This window comes from Macaca mulatta, chromosome 5, assembly GCF_049350105.2.
Source record: "Macaca mulatta isolate MMU2019108-1 chromosome 5, T2T-MMU8v2.0, whole genome shotgun sequence".
NCBI lineage: Eukaryota > Metazoa > Chordata > Mammalia > Primates > Cercopithecidae > Macaca > Macaca mulatta.
In genome coordinates, this window is record NC_133410.1 from 45486060 (window position 1) to 45510006 (window position 23947).

The 23947-nt window shown below is 32.8% G+C and overlaps 1 protein-coding gene across 1 annotated transcript in view; it reads right to left on the reverse strand.

Moving 5' to 3' along the window:
* Window positions 1-23947, reverse strand: part of GABRG1 (gamma-aminobutyric acid type A receptor subunit gamma1) — an 83701-nt gene that overhangs the window by 34616 nt on the left and 25138 nt on the right. Inside the window, exons 2-3 of the mRNA XM_015138325.3 lie at window positions 19703-19851; window positions 6572-6639 (exon numbers count right to left, since the gene is read on the reverse strand). Coding sequence (XP_014993811.3) covers window positions 6572-6639; window positions 19703-19851 — 217 coding nt within the window. The remainder of the gene's footprint in view (window positions 1-6571; window positions 6640-19702; window positions 19852-23947) is intronic.

Sequence of the window (23947 nt, forward strand, 5' to 3'; positions counted from 1 at the left end):
TTTACTTAAAATTTTATTTTAAAAAATTAGAGGCAAGAGCTCACTCTGTTGCCCAGGCTGGTTTTGAACTCCTGAGCGCAAGTGATCCTCCTGCTTCGGCCTCCTGAAGTGCTAGGAATACAGGCGTGAGCCACTGTGCCCAGCCAGCATTTTCAAAATTCAATGTGCAACTAATATATGTAGCTCTACACAATTTTACAATGTAATCTCCTAACATGAAAAAATATGAACTGCCTAAATGTGCCTTAGGTCATATTAATATATGTGTGTGTGTGTGTGTGTGTGTGTATGCTAAATTACTTTTTCTTAGATATGTATGTACTTTTTCTTAGATATATATGTTTTTATATTATTCTGTGTGTTTTTATATTATTAGCAAAGTCACTCTTCTCTGATTAATAAATGTGTAAATAAAGGTGTAAAAAATTAGGAATCATAAGAGTATGTTTGAATCAGCTATAACATGTGAGATTTGGAATAGTGACTTGGAGCAGCCGGTTAAAGGCCAAAAACCAAGTTTTAAGTACATTTATGATAGTCATGAGCTGAAGCAAACTAGACATTCATTTTGGCAGAACATTGGCCACAAACCTACCCTGAGGACAGAATTACCAAGCAGTACATTCTACAACACTCTATGATTGCTAACCCATAAAAAACTAAAAAAAATAGTAACCAATTCAAGACTGTCTACCTTGAGGTATCTATCTTGAAGTGTCAAAAAATTCAAACAATTTTTGAATTTGTTTTCTAAAAATTCAAAATTTTCACTTTCAATATTTGACCAAAATCTATGAGAGGTCTAGGGTATGTATACATATAGCCTGAAGAAATAATAATGGTGGCTAAAATATTTAATAATAATATTACTCAATTACAGCAAATTGGAAATATTCCACATGTAAAATAATTCATTACTAAATAATATGCAACATTTAATTAATTTTTTAAAAGTAATGACACAGTATAACACATAGAAAAACATAATATTATAAAATAGTGAGGTTAAAAAAGCATTGGGTAAAACGGTTACGATCATAACAATGGTGACCACTAGATATAATATTTCAGTATATTTTAAATTTTTTTTTTTATCTAAGTTAAATTTCTAATTTTCCCAGATTGAGTATGTATTCCTTTTATAATAAAAAACTCTTTTTATGGAAAACATTTTTAGAAGAAAATAGCATTAGGATCACCATTTACAATTTAAAATATGTATAGATTCGTACACAGCATTTTTCCTGCGTTTTCCCTTCTGTCTTGGTCTAATTTGCATTTTTAGTCATCTTCCCTGCTAGGTTTTATGCTCTTCTGAAGAAAGGATGACATATCTTTTCCGATATCTTTTTTAACAATGAACCAATTGTCACTATAATAAATGGTAAATAAATATACGACAGACAAATAAAACAATGAAATATATATATAATTGTATTTGAATTAAGAAATAAAATTATTTTGATAATTTTTAGAGATTCTAAGGTCAATTTAACATTAAGGTTGGATACTTGACCATTTCACTTAAGTGAATGAAAAATGATTATTACTGAGAAAAATCCCTTATTTACATTCTATAATAAATAATAATTGTGATTTCTGTAGCTCTGCATACATTTTTGTTTAAAAAGATATTTTTTCCTTGTGTAGAGAGCAATTAGATTTTTGTTTTCTGTTAAAAAAATTCTGAAAATGGACATTCCTGTTACATATTTCTGCGCAGGCCAGAAAGAAAGCATTCTGTCATTTGCTAAGTTTGCCTGATCCTCTTTGCCTACTGCTCACCCTCTTGTAGTCCTCTCCAGCAGGCAGTTATTTTGAAGCACAGCCCAGGTGACTTCCCAGCTCCTTTTTAAATTGTCGTCTTCGTAGCTGGTGCCCTTGTTCCTCAGCCCTGTCTCCATTACTAAGACAAATCAGAATTTCCAGCAGGAAGATCCTGTCCTGTTTCAATTCCCAGCAGGAAGATTCTATCCAGTTTCAGAAGTATATTCTAGGACTGTGTGACATATCACTCTTGCAGTTAGAAAATATTTAAATTAACTTCTGCAGGTGAGAACTGGGATCTAAGTAGTTTTTATTAGTTGTTCCTTGTCCCTTACTTTCAAAGCATCCATATTAGTCATCTCTTAATATTGGATTATATAGGGGTATACCAGTTCCTACAATTAAATTCATGTCCAAATTATACCTGGAATTTTTAGTTGTAGCTACTTTTGTACTTACTAATCTTATGCTGTAGCCTCCTGTTAGATACCCATAATATCATCTTGAATTTCCTGGAGCTCTTACTGATTTTGATTTGGCTTTAAAGAATTGCTATGGCCTTTGAGTGTTGGACTTGCTAGTCAGAGGGCAGCCAACATCGTGAGATATTTACTCAGAAGAGTAAAGATACATAATCTCCCCCAAATCTGAAAAGTTACGAGGTTATAACTATTTTATCTAATAATCTCTAGTAACATATTCTTCACTTCAATTCTGATTGCATATTTTTGTTCTGCTTATATTGAAGATAGTTTTAATCAAACCATATATAAAATTGAACAGCTTCTTTCCAAGTTACTCTATTTTCCCCGTCTTCATTAGTGCATCTGTTACTCATTTTGACTGTAAAAAGAAAAGCATATTCCATTGTAGAATAATGTCATTTTAAGCATTATTCAGAAATCTATGGAAATGCTATTTTATGTATCTAAGTTTAAAAAGAAACACCCATTTTGCAGCAAAACAAATTTTGGCTAACTTAAAAAATTAAACTAATATATTAATTTTGTTTCTTACTAGTAAATTAAATTACATGAGTACTTAAGGCAGTGACACCCTCTTGCTTTCTTAATTATGCTTAAATCTGCTTCCTCGATTACACTCACATTCAAAACAATTTTGCTCATTTTATGAAAAGTGAATTCTAATTTCCCTGCATTGTTTAGTTAAAATAATCTTCTACATAACCTATTTCTTATTCATCCCTGGTATTACAATGCTTTTCTTTTTAATAAACATTATCAAGTGTTCCGTGGGGTTCTTTTATTTATTTATTTTCACCTGTTTTAGTATCACTAGTTTCAATAGTAATTTTATTTAATTAAGTTTTTTTTAAATGATCACTGTTGAAGGGTGTAAGTGTGTAATTTGCTCCACTGGGGAAACTAAATCATTAACACAGTAATCTTTTATATAGGAAGATCATTGTAGAAGCCTGTTGATAGTCATTCTTGTCAAAGTGTTTCTAGAATACTAATATATCCTTGAATCGTGTTTCTCTTTACTTTAATGACCATGTTTTTATTTAATGTATTCATGCAAATTGAAAACATAATCCCCAAACAAAAAATATACAATTCAGGAAAATGCAGATTTTCCCATATGCTCAGTCTTATTTTCTCTAGGCGTTGGTTACTTAGAAACTAAACATTACAATATTCCACCAAAAAAAAATAACATTTTAGCAATGTATTACTTTATGAAATCTGATATTTGCATATTGTTAAAAAAAATGCAACGTATTACACATATATATTAAAAGTTTTCTGTTTGTAAAAATCAATTGATTATATACTAATTTGTTTTGGGTAGAACTAATACTAAAAAGATTTGTTGAAACTGCCTCTTCCCTTAGTTTCCACAGCATTGTTTTGTCACTTTCTTGTCAACCTTGATGTTTCATTTACTATCTCAGCTTTGTCTTTCAGGTCCTTAAATACATGCGTTCCCTAAGGTCTGCTATTTGTTTCTTTGTTCTTCTCTTTTCACTTTAAGGCTGTTTTCCCCATCTCACAGAGGTTTGGCAAATTCCTGACAAAGATTTGGCCCCAGCCTCGACTTTTCCCTGAATGTTAGCCCCTAATTTAAGACTAACTTCTAGGTCAATCTTTTGGAACATTACTTTATCCTCTCAAATTCAATTTTATCCACAGCCAGTTCATATTTGCTTGTACTAAGGTGACAAAGATGTCACTTATGGCATGGCTAAAATGTTGTCACTACAATAATCAGTGCAGACAGCTGTAAAAGTTAATGAGAGTCATGTGAAGATTGCATCAAGTAAGAGAAAAACTGAGTGTGACTGTCACACCAGAGGAGTGAGCAGACATAGGTAACCGTTAGGCATACCAGAAAGGTTCCCCAGCTGTAAAGCAATAAAACCTGTAATAAAGAGAAGACTTAACTGTTGTAATATTGAATAGCTAAAATGAAGAAGAAAATCAGCAAAATACTTGAGAACTATCTTTAGATGTCTTACGGGCTGAATGGTGTTACCCCCTAAATTCATATGTTGAAGACTTAATCCCAAGAACTTCAGAATGTGACTACATTTAAAGGCAGGGCCTTTAAAGTCAACATGCGGCTTTTAGGGTGGGCCCTAATACAATATGACTTGTGATAAGAAGAGAAAAGTTAGATACACAAAGAGACACCAGGGATGCACAGACACAGAGAAAAGACCATGTGAGGACATGGTGAGAAAGCAGCTGTCTGCAAGCCAATGAGATAGACCTAAGAAGAAACCAAACCAGCCAAGGCTTTGATCTTGGACCTCTGGCCTCAATATCTGCAAGAAATAGATTGTTGTTGTTTAAGCCACCAGTCTGTGCTACTTTTTTGTGGCAACCCTAGCCAACTAATACCAAAGGCAAAAGCGAAGGAGAGGAGTACAAGACGTTATTGAATGCATTCAACGGGACTCAGTAGTCTGACTCACAGAAATGGGATCATTAGCGTTTGGAACTGAACATTGTAAAGTCTTTTTTAAAATAATGCCTGTTGCTTATATTAGCATTGTTAATTTTGTTCTTCATTAGTAATAAAATACTATTTATTCTATGTATATAACATAAAGAATGAATATTACACATTCTCAATTTTTATTCTAAATTGTTCTGTCTTGATATTTTCTCATATTCTCTCTCCCTTCCTTATTTCTCCTCTTCTCTCCTCTACCTTCTCTACCCCCATACTCTTATCTCATCTTCTAAGCCATGTTTCTCAAAATAGTAGTTTACAAAATTAAATCTACATTCCCACTCACTCCCTAGCTCCCAGAAATCAGCACTTGACTATATGACTATCCCTGAAAGAACCATATATATTCTCAGGGCTCCATGGCAAAAAGTTTGGACATGAGGCCACTTTTGAAGATGAAGGAGGGATGTACAATCCAGTTGTTATCCCTTTCCTGCCTTCGCCATTCCAACTGAATTTCTCCTAACAAAGATAATTAACACCACCTACTTGCCAATGCCAGTTATCACAATCTAATCCATTTTATTGTATTCTCATGTGCATTTGTAATTCATTATGATTCCCTCCTTCTTTATCGTCTTTACTCTCTCAGATTTTGTAATACCATCTTCTCTCATTTTTGTTCCTACCCTTCTGACTTTTCTGAATATGTCCCCTTTCTGTGCTTCTCTTTCTGGCAACTATATTTCATATACATTCATCTCATTACACCATCTGGTCCTCAGATCTGCGATCGTCTTAATCTGAATCTTCTCTTAGATCATCTCACACATTCTTGATGTCTTAAGCTTTATTATATTCTTCTTGTCTTCTTTCTCTTTCTCATCTACATCTATATTTTGTGCTAACATCTTCCCTGATAGCAGATCTATAAGGCAAAATGCTGCTGGACAGTTCCTCCCGAATGCACCATGAGGATTTGGGGCACATAAGCCTACACTGTATTCCTACGTGGGATAATAACTCTACCATCTTCAAAGTATCTTCATTTCTACACCTTGGAGCCAGGTTACACATAATAAGTCACCAAATTCTCAAAAAATTACCTATTTTTTTTAATGTATTATTGTCATCTCCAGCTTGATTGCAACTACAGTAAGTAAGCCCTTGAAGATCTCTTGTCCGGACTAATACAATAAACTGTAATGGGTCTCTGTAACCCTAACTTGGACTCTTACCTCCATCTTCTATATTACTATAAGAGAAATGTATTAAGCAATGTAAATCTGCCTTTGATACTCCCCTGGTAAAATATTTCCTGTCATTTCTCTTATCCCAAGGGATATCATTTATACATAATACAATTTACAAGCTTCCTATTACGATGGCTTACAAGACTGTCCTTCAATATCCCTGTTGCCTCAATTTCTTACTTTGCACTTTGTATTCCAGTAACATCAAATTGCTGGAAGTTCCCCTGATCTTATGAGGCTGTTTCATTCCTCTGTGACTTTATGCATGCTGCTTTCTCTGCCAGTAAGTCCTTTGTTTTCTCTCTCTGATTGACTACTTTCCCCTCAGGCTTTCTGATTTTTTTCTTTCCAGATTTCTTCAGGGACCTCTTCTTGGTGGATCAGATGATAATCTGTTATGCCCTTGCATAGTTCTACCAAACACAGCACATTGGAATAACAAGACACAGATTCTTAGATACAGGTGTAGTTTAGCTCCAGTTGCCAATACCTGGCACAAAGTAATTGTACATGTTGATCTGAATTCATTCAGAATTAAGTATAAAAAATTACTCATATACAAATTCTATTTTGGAGGTATACACTTGAGAGATCTCAATGGCAGATAATTATTTTTAATATTTCTTACTCACCATATTAATTGGATCAACTGGTCCAATGCTGTTTACATAAACATCAGTTTCAATTACTGTGGGCCTCACTGCAAAATACCAACAAGAAGAATGGTCAAAGATATGATTAGACATTGTTTTAAATAAATCTTATTTTTAAAGAAATCTTAATAACTACTTACATCTTACCATTTCAATCATAAAACATATTTTATTATGAAATGTGAAAATGTAGCCATTATAAAAACAATCTTTACATTTTGCAGATCAGTCACAGATAATTATATAGAGATAAAGCACATTAGATAATGCAGAAAAATGACCTTGTAGACTGAAAGTTTCTGTTATTGTGGCATGTTTTTAGTCATTCATGCTCAGTTATCTTTTTCAAACTTCATCCATGTTTCCTATATGACAGGGTACTTCTCACTCATAATCGCAACGCTGTGATTGACCAGGCAAGGTGTACTTATTCTTTAAATACACACACAAGTCTGCCAGACTGAATATCTACTCAGTCTCAGTCTCCAGATCTTGGCATTTTTCAATCTGACAGAGCCCTCAAGCTACCAAACATCAGTGAAAAATGTGAAGCATTTTGCAAAACAATGTCTATCAAATTTTAGAATAATATTTTTACCCCTTGCAATTAAAAATACACTTAATAAAACACACGACACTTACATAGTTTGTTTTTCCTCAAGCAAAAATTTTATTATATGGCATACATATTTAATAACACAGATTTAATTTTAGTATACAAAACTATGTTTCTAGATCTACACAATACTTGAAAATGCAATTCCTTTGCTAGCCATCAATTAGATATCTTAAATAAAAGTAGGTCATACGGTTTATGGAAGGTTTTACAATGTAACGTAGACTGATGACTTCTGAGATGAGTTGCTTTAACTGTTTCTAATTTGTTTCTGACTAGCTATGAATTATAGCCAATAAATATAAAATTAAGCTAATTATAGTTAGATTAACAGAATGATTTTTATGAAAGTCAATTAAAAACAAGGCAATAGATTTATTAGTTCCATTTGTAAGTATGTTGATTATCACTTATAAGTGATTATAACTGATATAAACAATATACCATTCTTATATAATAAGACTTTTTTTTTCAGTTAAACTGATAAATCAGCAAATGTCAAGTGCCTACTTTTATTTTACATACTCAAAGCTGAACATTGTCTACATTGAGAGAGAAATTGTTCCTGGGACAATTTTCTTTAGAGTATAAATGTTTTCTACATTTATGATGTCGAAGGTTATAGATATAAGTTAACTGTCTTGGTTTCCTGATATCAACGTTTCTTAGCCAATTATAAGATAAACATATACGTTAGAAAAACATTAACTTTGGCATCTTGGCATGAGTTACATAGAATGAGAGACAGTGAAGTATTTTATGATGTGCATACAGCAAGTGCACCCAGAATGAGACAAAAGAAGAATCACATCAGTAAGTCCAATACTGCTACTAATATAGATGATACTTAGTTAATAATTGTTAAATATGTATTTGAAAGCTCTGACAAATCTTTTTGAGTTATTCTGTTTTCCATTTTGTAAACTTGACATGCTATTTGATCTGATCCTTGACTCTGCAGCAGTATTAGTTTTGAAATCACGACTGGTGACATGCTTTAAAATATAATTAAGAAAAAAACCCAGAAATCTGTAATTGCTTCTTAACAATGACTCATTGTTGCTTTGATTCATAGTATGAACAATACTTACGAGTAATATTACATAAATATTCACTTCTTGGAAATGACTAAGTAATCTTTCTTAGTACTATCATTTTCTCAATCCAAAGTTTATTCAATTGCAAGATATGAGTGATGTTCAAAAACTAAAATATTATATTTTAATTTAAAACTAGAAAAATAAAACTAACAGAGAATTGTCATTCCAGACTCTAAATAACATCTTGAAAGTAAGCACAGACTATGTTTAATTCATCAATACACATGGAGATTAAAGATCTCTTTTTTGCAATAGCATAACAATGCATGGGAAAACCATGTACTGCCACGGCAAATCACACACACACACACACACACACACACATATATGTGTGTGTGAAGGCAGGTAGAGATGGCACTGGATTATTTTTGCAAGGTTTCTTTCTGTGCTGTTATTCTAAGAACTTTGCTTTAAGTTGCTCCACAGGATATAAGTAGATATTTTCCCAGTGGGAGTCAGTATATAGAAAGAATAGAGGTTCAGGGCAATTTAAAGACCATCCAGAAAATAGAAACAGGTAGAAAAATTTAAAATTTTAAAAAGAGAAAAGCAGTGTGATCAATGAAGTTTCCGCATTCAAATTCCAAGTAGCAAAGGCAATAATTAGGAGAGCCAAATGTAGAGGTGGGTAATTGGTATATCAGTGAGAAAAGATAAACTACAATAGATTTAAAAAATATTTTCTTTCTAATTGATTTTAATCATGCTTTCTTGGACACACTATTCTAATTTAACTAAGATACCTTTAGCAGATTATGTAGATTTTCGGTCACTTTTGTATATTAAAATTAATTTAGGTCAATTAAAAACTCTAATCCTGTAGAGTTTTATAGGTTTTCTTACTGTCACAGAATAGGCCTTAAAAAAGAGAAATAGTCCCACTTATTCAGATATTGAAGTTATCATACATAATTTTTTTCTTTATTTTATGTTATATAAATTTTACTTCAAATTTAAATATTTCATTCAACCGAGTATATTATTGTTCGTAAATGACATACGTACAATTCCAAGAAAGAAAGCAACCACTAGGTGAGCACTCTTACACAACTGGTTGTTTTTGGACCGTCTTCTGGTCCTTGCCCATATACAGATTACTTTTTATCTAACTACTCAAATTTCTATGAATATTTTCTTTTATTGTGAAAGCTAGTGTTTGTTGTTGTTGTTGTTGTTGTTGTTGTTTTTAAGAAAACAAAGGAATAAAAGAATGGCTACTCCATAGGCAGAGCAGCCTCTATGAAGATCTTCTGAAAGTTTATTCAGGGAGACAACTGTTTTTATCTGCAAATAATCACTTCTCATAAATGTACCAACTGTTTCCTTCAACTGATACATTCATGAGAGATATGAGTGTATAATTTTTCTTCTAGTAATATCCCTGTCTGGTTTAGTTATCAGGATTTTGCTAGTTTAATAAAATGAGTGGAGTATCCTTTCTCTATTTCTTTGAAAGAATTTGTGTAAGACTTATAGTAGTTCTTTCCTCTATATTTTTTGAAATTCACCAGTGAAGCAACAAAAATGTAGTATTATTTCTGAACTGAATCATCCTTCTGTGAATATGTTATTGAGACAATTGGGAAGTGGGGCCAAGTATTCACTGGTAGTAACATATCAATATTATCTTCCTGGTTTTGATTATTGTATCATGCTTATATAAGGTTGAAATAATATAAGTATATTCTCTGACCACAACGAAGTTAAAATAGAAATTATTAACAAAAAATATATCTTTAAAAATCCCCAAATATTTAGATATTAGGTAACATTACAAAATAATCCATGAATCAGGAAAAAGTCAGTAGGAAATCAATTTTTCAAAAGTAAATAAAAATGCAAATAATGTTACAGGTTATAAAATTGAGAAAAATAAAATCTTGATCTAGTTAACAGAAAGGCTATAGTTATTAAATGGTAGAGCTTATAAACATGTCCCAAGAAGGAAAACTCCAGGCCCATATCACACATAGACTTTGACTTATGATTAACACATTCCAGTTTCCCTAGACTATACAGTAGAAGTCCTTGACCCAAAGATAGACGCCAAGCTTGAGTTTAGATACTTCTGAGGCCTTAAATAACAAGGAAATGTCAAACACCACTTGACAACCTTCCCAGGTTACATGTAGATATATATGGATGAAAAGGTGCATAGGGATAAGTAGATTCTTACGGCTGAGCTAATACTATAGCTAGTAGAAACATATGGCTGTTTAAATTTAAATAGAAATTAATTGCATTTAAATGAAATAAAAATATTTCATAAGCACACTAATCACATTTCAAGTACAGAACAGCCACTTGTGGCCAGAGATTACAAAAATGGGCAATGCAGAACAACATTTCTATCATTTCAGTAAGTTTTACTGAACAATGTTCACCAGTGGTTCTCAATGAGAACACCATGTCTCCTGTAAATTATTTTGAAAATTTCTGGGCAGCTGTTTGTGTTCGTCACAAAAATTGGGATTATTAGTAATAGTGTTTAGTGGATGAAGTCCTAGAACTTCATAAAACAGTCATATGCGATGAAAAATTGTCCCATATTTAACAAGATTTTGAATATCCTGTCTTGCATTCTTATAGGTAAAACAGTATAAAACAGTATGCCTTATAGTCTGAACCTAGAAGATAAGTTTCTTTACATGTAACCACGAAGTATTTTTGTGTTTGCCAGGAATTCCTGAAAAATAAAACACAGGAAGATGGTATTTATTTTGTTCTGAATTTTACAAAATGTTTTACACCATTTTACCTAGCCATATCATCAACTACAATGTTGCTCATAGTACTGGAGTCACTGATAAGACACACTTATATCTCTTGATTTATGTGGGCTTTCTAATATACAGTCATTCTTTGTATAAATGCAAGCATCTGGCAGCTTCATAATTTCCTTCAGTGTAGTTAAACCTGAGCATTTTCATATAGAATTTCAAATATTTCATTATAAATTACTTTTTGCACCTTATAATACAGGTGTCATGTAGTGTATATCCCACTACAAAATACACACAAACAAACCCCATATATCTATATTTAAATGGCGTGTGTGTGTGTGTGTGTGTGTGTGTGTGTGTGTGTGTGTGTACTCCCTAGAATGTCTTCTCAGGAAAATTGAAGACTGGTTTCTCATTCTCTACTTAAATATACATTTAAGCAGCAGATTTGGCAACCTGCTCTTGCTCCCATACCTGATCGGGAAAAAGGAAACCTAGAAGTGATAGGACTTAAAGAAGAATAAGCAGAGGAAGAGCTGCACATCTACTCTTCAGCACTTTTAGGATATTTTGTTTTCTTGTGGCTATAAAGCACGCCAAAAGAAAATAACGTGGTTAGCAGCATCTCACAGGATTTTTGACCTCAAGAGAGTTGTGCATCAGCAGCACATATCTTCCGACTAGATTGCTGCTGAAAGGAGTTAAGGCAGGTGGAAGATACAGATAAGCATCCAGATTTCCTAAGCCAGGGAATTGAGCCAATAAAATGCCTATGAAAAACAACAAAAATTATTTATACTTCCTAACCATAAAAGTCATTATTTACACATCTAGCCCTTAACTTACACCTAAGGCCAGTTGGCGTTATCCCAAAAAGAAGTAACGAGTAACAAGACTAAGGTTGCAACTATGCCCAGTTAAAACATGTAGACTAGTCTTCTTTATATCTCCCCCATGTCCCCATCACTAGAAACACAGAAGAGATAAAGAGATGGAATAAAACAACAGGCCACACTACTCCCTTTCTTACCATCCTCCGACTCCCACAGTGTCACCCTAGTGGGGCTTATCTTCCCTGCGTCTCAGGAGAGGATGTCTTTTAATCTGGATATTAAATTTTTTATATTAGGTTGAACTATTTAAATAACTGAAACTGTTTGGAAAGTCATAGAATCTACTTGAAAAAGTTGTTAAGAAGTAGGAAAATAGGCTGGCCATGGTGGCTTACGCCAGTAATCACAGCACTTTGGGAGGCTGGGGCAGACAGATCGCTTGAGCTCAGGAGTTTGATACCAGTCTGGGCAACATGGTGAAACCCCATCTCTACAAAAAATACAAAAATTAGCTGTGCGGGCTGTGGCATGCTTCTAGTCCCAATTACTCCACAGGCTGAGGTGGGGGGATCAGCTAAGCTAAGCCCCAGGAGGTTGAAGCTGCAGTCAGCTGTGATCATGCCACTGCATGATATTCATCATATGATATTCATCATCATTTATGATATTCATCATAAAGCAATAGAAGCTTAACTGGATGAACAAAACCTTTTTATGTTAATTCTCCATTAAGTTCAGAAGACCTCAATAAGTTGGTTATATAAGTTTTCATAGCAACACCAAAGACAAAGGTTACTAAAACATATTTTGGACAGAAAGCTATACATACAAAAATTATTTCAACATTAAGTCACCTATGATGTATATACAGTCAGATGCACAGAAAAAAATGCCACTATGCATGATACAGTTATCAAGGTATCCAGGACATATTTAACTTAATGTATTAAACACAGTGATGCTATCCCAAGTGGATATAAAATTTGAACATTTATAGCTTGATCTGAAATAAATGTACTTAAACTGCAAAACTCATGGAGCAGGGCAACTATCAAAATACCTACACATGGACTAAAAAAGACTATATACAATGGATTCTATTCTACAAATACTTGGTAAATATTAAGAGAACCTGGTTTATATTTTAAGCATTGATTTAGCAATTAAGAATACAGTGATTTATAGTTTTAGGGAACTTACATTAGAGAAAACAGACACAAAATAATTATAGTAGAGTATAAGGAGTAAAACAGAAATACAGACTTCTGATGCTTCCTTTGTTGTTTAATTGATATCAAAATATCCACCACCATAAAGACAACTATAAAATGCATTTTTTTAATAAAAACACACAGATAGTGAAGAAAGCACAGCAAACCAGATAGCTAGAATTTGATGTAACAGTTTCCCGAAAATAATGAAAATGAGATGAGTTCTACATTATTCTTTGGCCACTATTTCCCCTTGATATATTTGCTGTTTGACAGCACAGCAATAGTGACTGAACAGAACAGATCAGCTTAGAACTTTTAGCTCTTTTATTTGGCTAGAGAGACAAAACTTGAAATTAAGGGCTATCAAGACAGCTAGGATTTCCCTGGAATACACACACACGCGCACACACACACACACACACACACACACACACACACACACACAGAATTTAATCAAACATTCTACATGTGATTTCCCCTCAAGGCATTTTTTGTTTTCTAAATTGTACATATGTGATGTTGACAAACCAAATATAAGCAGCTCCTAAGCATCTAAAACAACATGAAGAGAGTTGAGCTATTTTAGGGATGTCTAGCCAACCAAGAAGAGAGGATCCTGGAACAAACCTCAGGCTGTCAGTCCATGTATCTCAAATGGTTGGGTCTTAGGCAAAATAAAAGTTTTAGCAAGGAACTTATGCTAGTTCTGACCAAATGACAGTGATTTTCTTTACTCAATCTCACTATCGAAACAACATTAAGTCCTCTCTGGAAGAAAATAATACCATGTAGAATCTCCATTATTTTTCACATACCCTACTCACATTCAACATGAAATTAAGAAACATTCCATGAAATACAACCACATAACCTTAAACAGAGAGATACAATGGAAAATAAAATTTTATAAAGTTACTCAAGTTATCAAGACATTGTAATGATCAAAGATTTTAAAATAACTTCAGTTAATATATATGTAAGAAAATAAATGAAAAGATTGCAAATATTATAGAATACCTGAAAATGATATAAAAATTGGGTGTAAATACTACAAATGAGAAACACTGAATGGGAAATGAGGTCTGTAATAAAGAGCAGATTGAAACACAAATAGAGTAGAGAGAAAACTATAGAAGAGCGTATGAGATGTAATGACACGGCAGAGGTCAAACATACCCGCAGTGGAGTTGCAGAGAAATTGAGACAGAAGAAAAATGTCTGACGAAATACAGGCCAAGAATTTCAAAAGCAGCTATGTTTCAACCCACAGATTCAAGAGGTCCTATAAACTCCTCAATATAAATATGAAACAAAACAAATCTAGGGACACTAAAATAAAACGGTAGAAAATCAAAGACTAAGAAAATGTTGAAGTTATCCAGAGATAAAATACATTTTATCTTCAAAATATCAAGATTAATGTTGAAATGTGACTCCCCAACAGAAATAGTAAAAGTCAGGAGAAAATTGAGTGATATTTAGGAAGTTTGGAAAGGAGATAACAGGGTTTCCATATCCATTGGAAATATTCAAAATGAAGGCAATACAAAATAATTTTCATATGAAACTGAAATATTCCATTTCGAGAGACTCGCACCAAAAGAAATACTGCAGATAATATATTTATAAGTGGAAATAGGGTATTTAAGAAAGGAATTAACACCAGAAAGGATAATTTATTGGTATAAGTTAATTGCTTTTAAACACCTAAAACCAATAATAATCATGTCTTTTGGTATTTCAGATAAATATAGAATAAAATATATGGACATAATAGCAAAATGATTCTGTAGTTTATGGAAAAAGGTTTGAATTTTCTTTGAATTATGATAATTACTGATTTCTGATTAAATGTAATAAAGTGCATATTTTACTGACTAAAACTTATAAATGAATATGTATACAATGCAACGATAGAAGGATAAAATAAAACTACAAATATTTAATCAATTCAAAAAAGGGAAAAATAGAGAAAAATATAAGCAGTAGAGAATGAATTAAGCAGATTAACAAAACAGAAAACAATAGAAAGATAGTAGATTTAACACAAAATATTCAATTATTACCTTAAACATATCTGCATTAACCACTCTATTTAAAAGAAAGTAATTGTCAGACTTGATGACTAGGAAACGGAAGCAATATACATATTTCCTAAAAGAAATTACTTAATGAAGGACACAAAAATGCTGAAAACTAAAGTATGAAAAAAGATTAAAAAGTCAAATCGGCCAGGAGTGGTGACTCATGCCTGTAATCCCATTACATGCCTGTAATGCCAGCCTCTTTGGGAGGCTGAGGCGGGTGGGTCACCTGAGGTCAGGAGTTCGAGCCCAGCCTGACCAACATGGAGAAACCACGTCTCTACTAAAAATACAAAATTAGCTGGGCGTGGTGGTGCATGCCTATAATTCCAGCTACTCGGGAGGCTGGGACAGGAGAATTGCTTGAACCCGGAAGGAGGAGGTTGCAGTGAGCCAAGATTGCACCATTGCACTCCAGCCTGGGCAACAAGAGCGAAACTCCATCTTAAAAAAAATAAATAAATAAAAGTCAAATCATAACTCAAAGAAAACAAATGTAGATATATAATATCAATCAAATTAAATGTTACAGCAAAATGTATTCTACAGACCAGAATGATTGTTTTCTAATGATAAAACTGTTATTTAACAGAAGGTGTAACCATCCCAAAGAAAATGTGGTATATGTATGCAATTGATTACTATTCAGCCACAAAAAAAGTATAAGAGTCTGTCATTTGCAACAACATGGATAGAACTGGATGACATTACGTTAAGTGAAACAAGCCAGGCACAGAAAAACAAACATCACATGTTCTCACTCATTCGTAGGGGTTAAAAATCAAAACAATTGAACTCATATAGTTAGAATAGAATGATGGTTACCAGAGAGTAGTGAGGTGGGGTAGCAGGGATGGTTAATGGGTATAAAAATATAGTCAAATAGAATAAATTAGATCTATTATTTGATAGCATAGCAGGATGACTACAATCAATAACAATATATCATACATTTAAAAATAACCAAAAGATTATAACTGGAATGTTCGTACCAAAAAGAAATTATAAACACTTGATGTGAATACCCCATTTATCCTGTTGTCATTATTACACATTGTATTTGTATATAAAAATACCTCACGTACCCCATAAATATAAACATCCACTATGTATCCATAAAAATAAAAGTTAAACTTCTTTTTTAAAAAGAGATATAACAGTCCTAAATTTGTGTGTACCTAAAACAATTTCAATATGTATAAAGCAAAATCTTACTGGGCTAAAAAAATTTTAAAAGGCTAACTCAACCATTGTAGTCAGAGATTTTTAACACAATTCTTTCAGTAGATGTATAGATTATTTGAGCAACAAGAATTACAAATCTGACTTAAGTATGTTTTCAGACCCAGATTAAATTAATGTAGAAATCAATAACAAAAATATACATAGAACACCGGCTAATTTTTAAAATTAAACAATATTCACTAACTACTGCATACGACAAAGTAGAAATTACAAAGAAATAAATTGTAAAACTCTAAAGCAGTACATGAGAAAATTTACATAAATTCCCTGTGTCTTCATCTCCCAATATTTCCTTCAAAAAGTATAAAAAAACAAAAAAACGGAAAAATAGAAGTAAACAAAAATTAAGTCTTCAGCATAACTTGAAGAAAAAAAATGCCCACACTTCAAAATGAGCATAAAAGTCAAATAAGCAAACAAATAAGATCCCAAATACCAAATCGTAGAAACAAATCTTTCAAACATTGTCTCACCTCTACTCTAAGGCAACAGTTTATGGTGGGCACAGCAGCCTGAAATAGGCTTTGTATAAGACAGAAGCAAGTCAGTGATGGACCTAAGGTAGATCCCAAAGTCCACTGAAGAAAGTAAGTATACCATTAATACGAAAGTATTTAAACATATTGGAGATCAGTACAAGAACTAAGAGGAAAAGGATCTACAAGTACGTGTGATATAAAAGAGTGATATTCAAAATAGGTTGTTTCTGGGCCACGAAAAATGTCAAAAACAAAAACAGAAGTGAGCTTAGGAAATTGTATAGTGACAAGGAAAAGTCAAGGGGACTACCTCATGCTTCTACAAGTAACAGAAGAATCAATGAATTGGAGGTAATAGAATTTCTGCCCGACCACAGTCAAATCCACAGTCTGAACTTTGCTATCATTACATTAAAATACATCAATAAGATAAGATCTTGTAGAACACCCACAAACCACAAAATTAAAAGGACAAAATAGTTATTGCAGAAATAAGATATCAAGATCTAATACAAATCAATTGTGGAAAATTCCTACACAAAATAATAAGCAGAAGAAACTGTAAGAAAATACTCCCCACAGTTAAGTATATTCAAACAAAAATTTAGGAATAAGAAAAAAATCACCTTGAATAAAATAATTCAGAAACTCAGCAAGATAAATACATTTCTCACCCACACACACATACACAAAAAGGAAAAAATAAATAAAGAATTGGTTGAACTTCAAAAAAACAGAAGAAAAAGACAAAATTATGATGGTCACCAATGAATCAACTAAAACAGCTTAATAATAGGCAGGAAAAAAATGAAGAGAATACAAATGACATAAAGAGAAGTCAGAAAGTCACAGAGAATATTGTGCAGATACAAAGCAGGCAAAGTGTGACTCACACACCTACAGTGGGAATTCATGAAGAAGAAAACCAAAACAATGTAACAGAACAAATATTCAACTTTATATTCCTAAATAAATACATACATACGTAAGTAAATGCCTTTTCCCAAGGTTGAAAAAAAAACCTGAAATTACATTTTGAAAAAATTTAACAGTGTCTAGAAAAACGGTTACCCAAATTGAACAACTCTGAAATATATACTAAGAAAATACTTCATTTGAAAGGTTTCTTAAAAAATCTTAAATGCTTGCAGGAGGAAAAAAAAAAGATTAAGTAAATTACAAGGACTGAATAACAGACTGGCATTAGACTTTTCAAAAATAACACACAAAGCAAGTTACCAGTGTGATTAGGCTATGAAAGTGAAAAGTCAGTGGAAGAAAACATAAATTGAGGATTTTCTATATAGCCACTAAGCCCTTCAAGTTTCAAATCAATAGAAAAATAATTTTTACATATAACAACTTTCTGAAAAATCTACTAAATAAAGAGCTGACTAAAATAACTTTAGCAAAATAGACCAATGATAAGAATTTTTTTTATTATTATTTAACTTGGATTTTAGGTTCGGGGTTACACATGAAGGTTTGTTACGTAGATGAATTCATGTCATAGGGGTTTGTTGTAAAGATTATTTTATCACCCAGGTATGAAGCCCATTACCCAATAGTTATCTTTTCTGCTCCTCCCCTCCTTCCCACCCTCCACCCAGTGTCTGCTATTCCCTTCTTAGTGTTCATGAATTCCCATCATTTAGCTCCCACTTATAAGTGAGAATGGGTGGTATTTGGTTTTGTGTTCTTGTGTTAGCTTCCTAAAGAATATAGCCTCCAGCATACATTGATAGAGCCCAAAGACTAAAACAAAGATTGGGAAAATGCTGTTAAACAAATTTGCAAATAGTACATATTGTGACAAATATGTAATTAAAAATAATAAAGCAAAGGAGAAGGAAAAAAAGAAAACAGAAAAAGATCATTAATTGTTGTATGGACAGTATGTGGGAGTTAAATAATATCAATAACAACTGAGAATCCTGAATAAAGAGCTAATAAATGAAAGACTAAGGCTATTAAAAGTACGAAGGTAAAACTAGAACAAAAACGTGAAACTTCCAAAATACTAAAATAAACCAAACATTAATTAAATGCAAGAAATTCACTGCCCATATAGATACATAGCAAATACTACTAATATATGATGCCAGGGTTGAGCACAAAATTCTCCCTTTTGTTTCTTTTCCCTATCACCGTTCAGTTTCTTAAACACATTTCTCTCTAGCTTTCTGACATTTTTATATACTCAGAAAAAAACCTGTTTTGAAGACTGTGTTTTCACATCACACATACTTGTAGATGTGTAGGGAAAGAAAGAACCCTAGCAAAATAAGAAGAGAATGTAACAAAAAAAAAGAAAAAAACTGTCCTTAAAAAAGACGTTTAAGCAAACATCATACCTACTAGGGAAATAGGGATTGCTTTACCAGGTATCAGAAACAATTTGAGACTATTCAACATTATACTCTAGTCTTACCCAGTGCAATATGGCATGAAAAATTATAATTTTGGAAATGAGAATGTAAAATATTCATTATTTGTAAAAATGGTCATTATTCTATATCTTATCTTTCAAATATTAGCTCTTTTATGAAGTATTTCTCAGTCTTAGGCAGTTTTATCAAAACTCTGTCAGATATTGTTGTAGCAGTTGGAAAATAATTACATTTTTTTTCGTTCTTCTTATTTCAGACTGTGAACTCCTCAAAACATTAGTGACCATTCCAACCAATAATCCTCAAATTCAGCAGATTTTCTGACATACACCACACACTCAAAGAATAAGAAAAAATGATTAAAATAGTACCAGTAATGATATGTTTAATAGTCATCAAATTCCCAGAATGGTAACTCAAACTTACCTCCTATATCTGGACGAAGTTTATTGTCATAGCCTTGAAGCAATGAATTCAGAATTTGTGTGATATCTCCTTCATGAATTTTTGGAGCCAAGACCCAGGTTTTGTTCACTGTTAAATCCTCATCATCTTCATCATCTGCCTTATCAACACTAAATAATTCAAAGAAAAAATGGATGGTAGAAAGTTCATTCAAATCATGTATGAAAGTATGGTTTAAGGAGATTAGAATTGAGTAGGAAAGTCATAATGGCAGACAAAAAGGTATTACACAATAACATTATATTTAGTAAGACCAACACATTTGTCATACAAAGTGCCCTGACATAATACTCAAAAAATGAGAATTCTGTGCCAGAAATACACAATATTAAAATAATAAAACACATTTTTAGCACTCCCACAACTGTCATTAACATTCATAAAAACTATTCCCCCAAAATATGACTGGTGTCCCCTAAATTTGCATAGCGTACAATCTGTACACCCATATGTGGTGACCTTAAACCATCACAACCAAAATAAAAATTAAAAGGTAAAGAGTTACAGGAAAAGATGTAATAATTAGTCTGGTAAAATGTATAGAAAATGGATGGGTAGAAAAGAAGACTTAAGAAAAATTGAGTAAAGACAGGTTTGAATAAAAAGGAAAACATTGTTGTACATACTGTTGCTCATTTCTTTTAAGTCGGAAGAACCCAGCCATCTTTTTCCAAGAACTTTGTCAAAGATTTTATGATCATCAAATTATCAATAGGTGACTCATCTTGCACATATATTTGGGAGGAAGCATAACTATCACATTTTACTAGAAGTGATAAACATCTCGGACTGGCCTGTTCTCTTGTATTCAAATGCTTGATGTATTTCTTAGCAATTCAAATCAGCTTGATAGGTTAAGGATAAAACGAGTGGGGGCTATATTTGCTAAGGTGTTTAGATTCAAAGCAAAAGAGTTCTGAATAGGTACTGTAGAAAGCATTAGGTATTTACTGCTAGAGGGAAGCACATCTTTGAAATATATGCGAATAACCTGGAAAATTACAGATTTACTTGATTTTACCAATGTTATTTTTATAAATGAGAAAACCAAAGACCACAGAAAAATAGCAAAAACACAAATCTGTTTATCAGCAAAACTGAGACTCAAGTATTACCTCTCCAACGATTGCTTTCTTATACACCTGTGTGCTTAAAAGTGAAAAGATTCAGCTGACTTCTGAATTATGATAGAAACATCCAGTAATAAAGGAATTCATCAAAAGTAATAAATTACTCTTCTCTTTATTGCCCATATGTAACTCCATCTTCATTTGAGTAAGGTCATTCTAGACTTAACAACACACCTATTTTAGGAAATCTCTCATTCTCCAGTGAAAAGGGGTCCGAAAAACTAAACACTAACACTGGTAAAATCAAGTAAATCTGTAATTTTCCAGGTTATTCGCATATATTTCAAAGATGTGCTTCCCTCTAGCAGTAAATACCTAATGCTTTCTACAGTACCTATTCAGAACTCTTTTGCTTTGAATCTAAACACCTTAGCAAATATAGCCCCCACTCGTTTTATCCTTAACCTATCAAGCTGATTTGAATTGCTAAGAAATACATCAAGCATTTGAATACAAGAGAACAGGCCAGTCCGAGATGTTTATGTTGGACTACCCTGGCCTTGAGAGAAGTGTTATTACTTTTGATTGCCACCTCTTTGGTATTTTTTTAGTGCTGTCCTCTCATTTTGTGAAAGAAAGTGGAGTGGTCAAACAAATCCTGAATTCTCAGTTCCATTTCCCAGATATCAGCTGTAACAACCTGGGTATCACATCTGCTTTGTTGGCTATCTGTGCGATGGTTGGTGGACTTCATTGTATCATCAGATTCACATTGCCCTCTATTTGCTTTTTGTGAAGATGTTTTTGTTAAGATGCTTATGCAGATGCTTGTGAAGTTAAAATCTTTATATTGACATAAAAAATTTTATGAGATTTTAACAGCATAAATTAAAATTTTACTTTCAAAGAATTTACTATATTATTTCATCTTTATAATAATTATATTAATAGTTATCTTCCACAGATTAATAACTGTACTATTAACAATGTTTCTCCTCTTCTTGTGAAATAATTATGCTTGTCACCCCACTAACTTTTAACTTTCCTGTAATCGGTAATAATCCTTCCTGCAGGAGGATTATACATTCCTGTCCTGTTGAACTCAGGTCTCACCCTGTGATTGATTTGGGCTAATGGTATATAACTGACATGCATCACTACCAAGCAGTGGGTTTAATAGCAGTGAAGTTTATTACATCTCTCTTATCCTTCTGCCAGGTGATACTCAGTCATACTCAGAGGCTACTCCATTACTTCACTCTCAGAGTGAAGGTGACATGGACAGAGCCACAGCTGAACTAAAATGGACATGTAATCTGAGTGAGACATAAACATTTAGGGTTGGAAGCCACTGGGATTTGGAAGTAGTTTGTTACCACAGCACAACCTAATGTGTCTTGGCAGATAGCCTCCGGATGGTCAATTTTATTTGTAATGCTTTGAGAATACAAATCGAGAGATGTTAAGTAACGTATGCCTCAGTTCCGCTATTCCAAATCTCAGCAGTTTCTCCCACCACCAACACCTTAGTTAAACAATCTTAGCAAAATCTCTGCCAAAACAATTCTGGCCCCCTCAAGTAAATATATCACTAAAGCACATAGAATGTGCTATTTACGCAACCTCAAGAAAGCTTTCTAGTAGTCAGAGGCCAGCTCTCAGACCCCAAACCCTATGGTCCTTCTATTACCATATTGCATTACTTTGCAAATGAAGAAAAACTCTGTAAGAAGTGGATTAACTTGGTAAAATCAAGTAAACTCTGTAATTTTCCAGTTATTCACATATAATTCAAAGATATGTTTCCCTCTAGCAGTAAATACCTAATGCTTTCTACAGTATTTATTCAGAACTGGGATTCTGATACCTGGTAGAACTGGCGCTACTCTGGTGGAACTGGGGCTCTGATACCTACACTACACAATGAGCACACTATAATATTGTTTTCAATTTGAGATACACTTATATATGAGTAAAAATGCTTTGAGCTTGTACTTCTAAGGATGCATTATTATAAAGTAATTACAAAACTTCACTTATAACCCTATATAGATTCCTGGAGAACAGATCAGTTAACATATTTTTACTTAAGTACATCATTACAGTAATTATTTTGCTCTACTAAACTTGTGTATAGTATAGAAATGTTGTTATATTATTTCCTTCCAATAATTTCCTATTATTTTCTCTAAGTAAATAAGTACATATAAGCTGAGGAATTAGAAATACTGAGTTGTCACATATTCTCACTTATAAGTTGGAGCTAAATGATGAGAACACATGGACAAATGGAGAGGAACAACACACACTGTGGCATATCAGAGTGGGGAGGGTGGGAGGAGGGAGAGGATCAGGAAAAATAACTAATGGGGCCTGGGCTTAATACCTGGGTGATGAAATAATCTGTAAAACAAGCCACTATGACACAAGTTTATCTAACAAATCCTTACATGTACCCCTGAACTTAAAATAAAAGTAAAAAAAACCTGAAGTATTAAGAATCCCTGTTGGTGTGTGCTTCTGGAATGTTTGATTTCCTAATTGGACTTGTTGAGATATTGGCAATAACTTAAATTTTAGGTTTTCATTCACCTCCAAATTTCAGTTTTATGGAATGAAATATCTAGTAGGTATGGCAAACCACTGCACATATAAGCAGTTGATCTTTCCTTGAATAACGATTGAATCAAGTGGAAGATTTTAGAAAAAAAACAAAAGCCTTTTCTGTTTTTTTTTTAATACTAGCAATATTTTGGTAATCTAAAATCCACATGCTGATAGTAATTTATATTGCCCTCTTCTCAGGCAGTAGAGAATATGAAAATTGACCTCAATAATACTACAAAGTTATCTTTCCTCAGTTTTGACAGTAACATAAGAGAAATTTCATTATAGATAATTTATCTACATCTTTTCTCTAAGCTATCTAAGTTATGTTCAGAATATTCATGAATTACTTTCAATATTACATTGGCGTTATTTTGGTGATTGAAAAGTACATCATAATTTTAAAAACATAGTACTTACAGTGTGTTTGATGTCCTGATTTTTTTTGGAAGCTGGGAGATTTTTGCAGCAGTTACACGTTTTGGATAACTATTTATTTGGAAAAAACAGGTATGATTTTTTAAAAAAT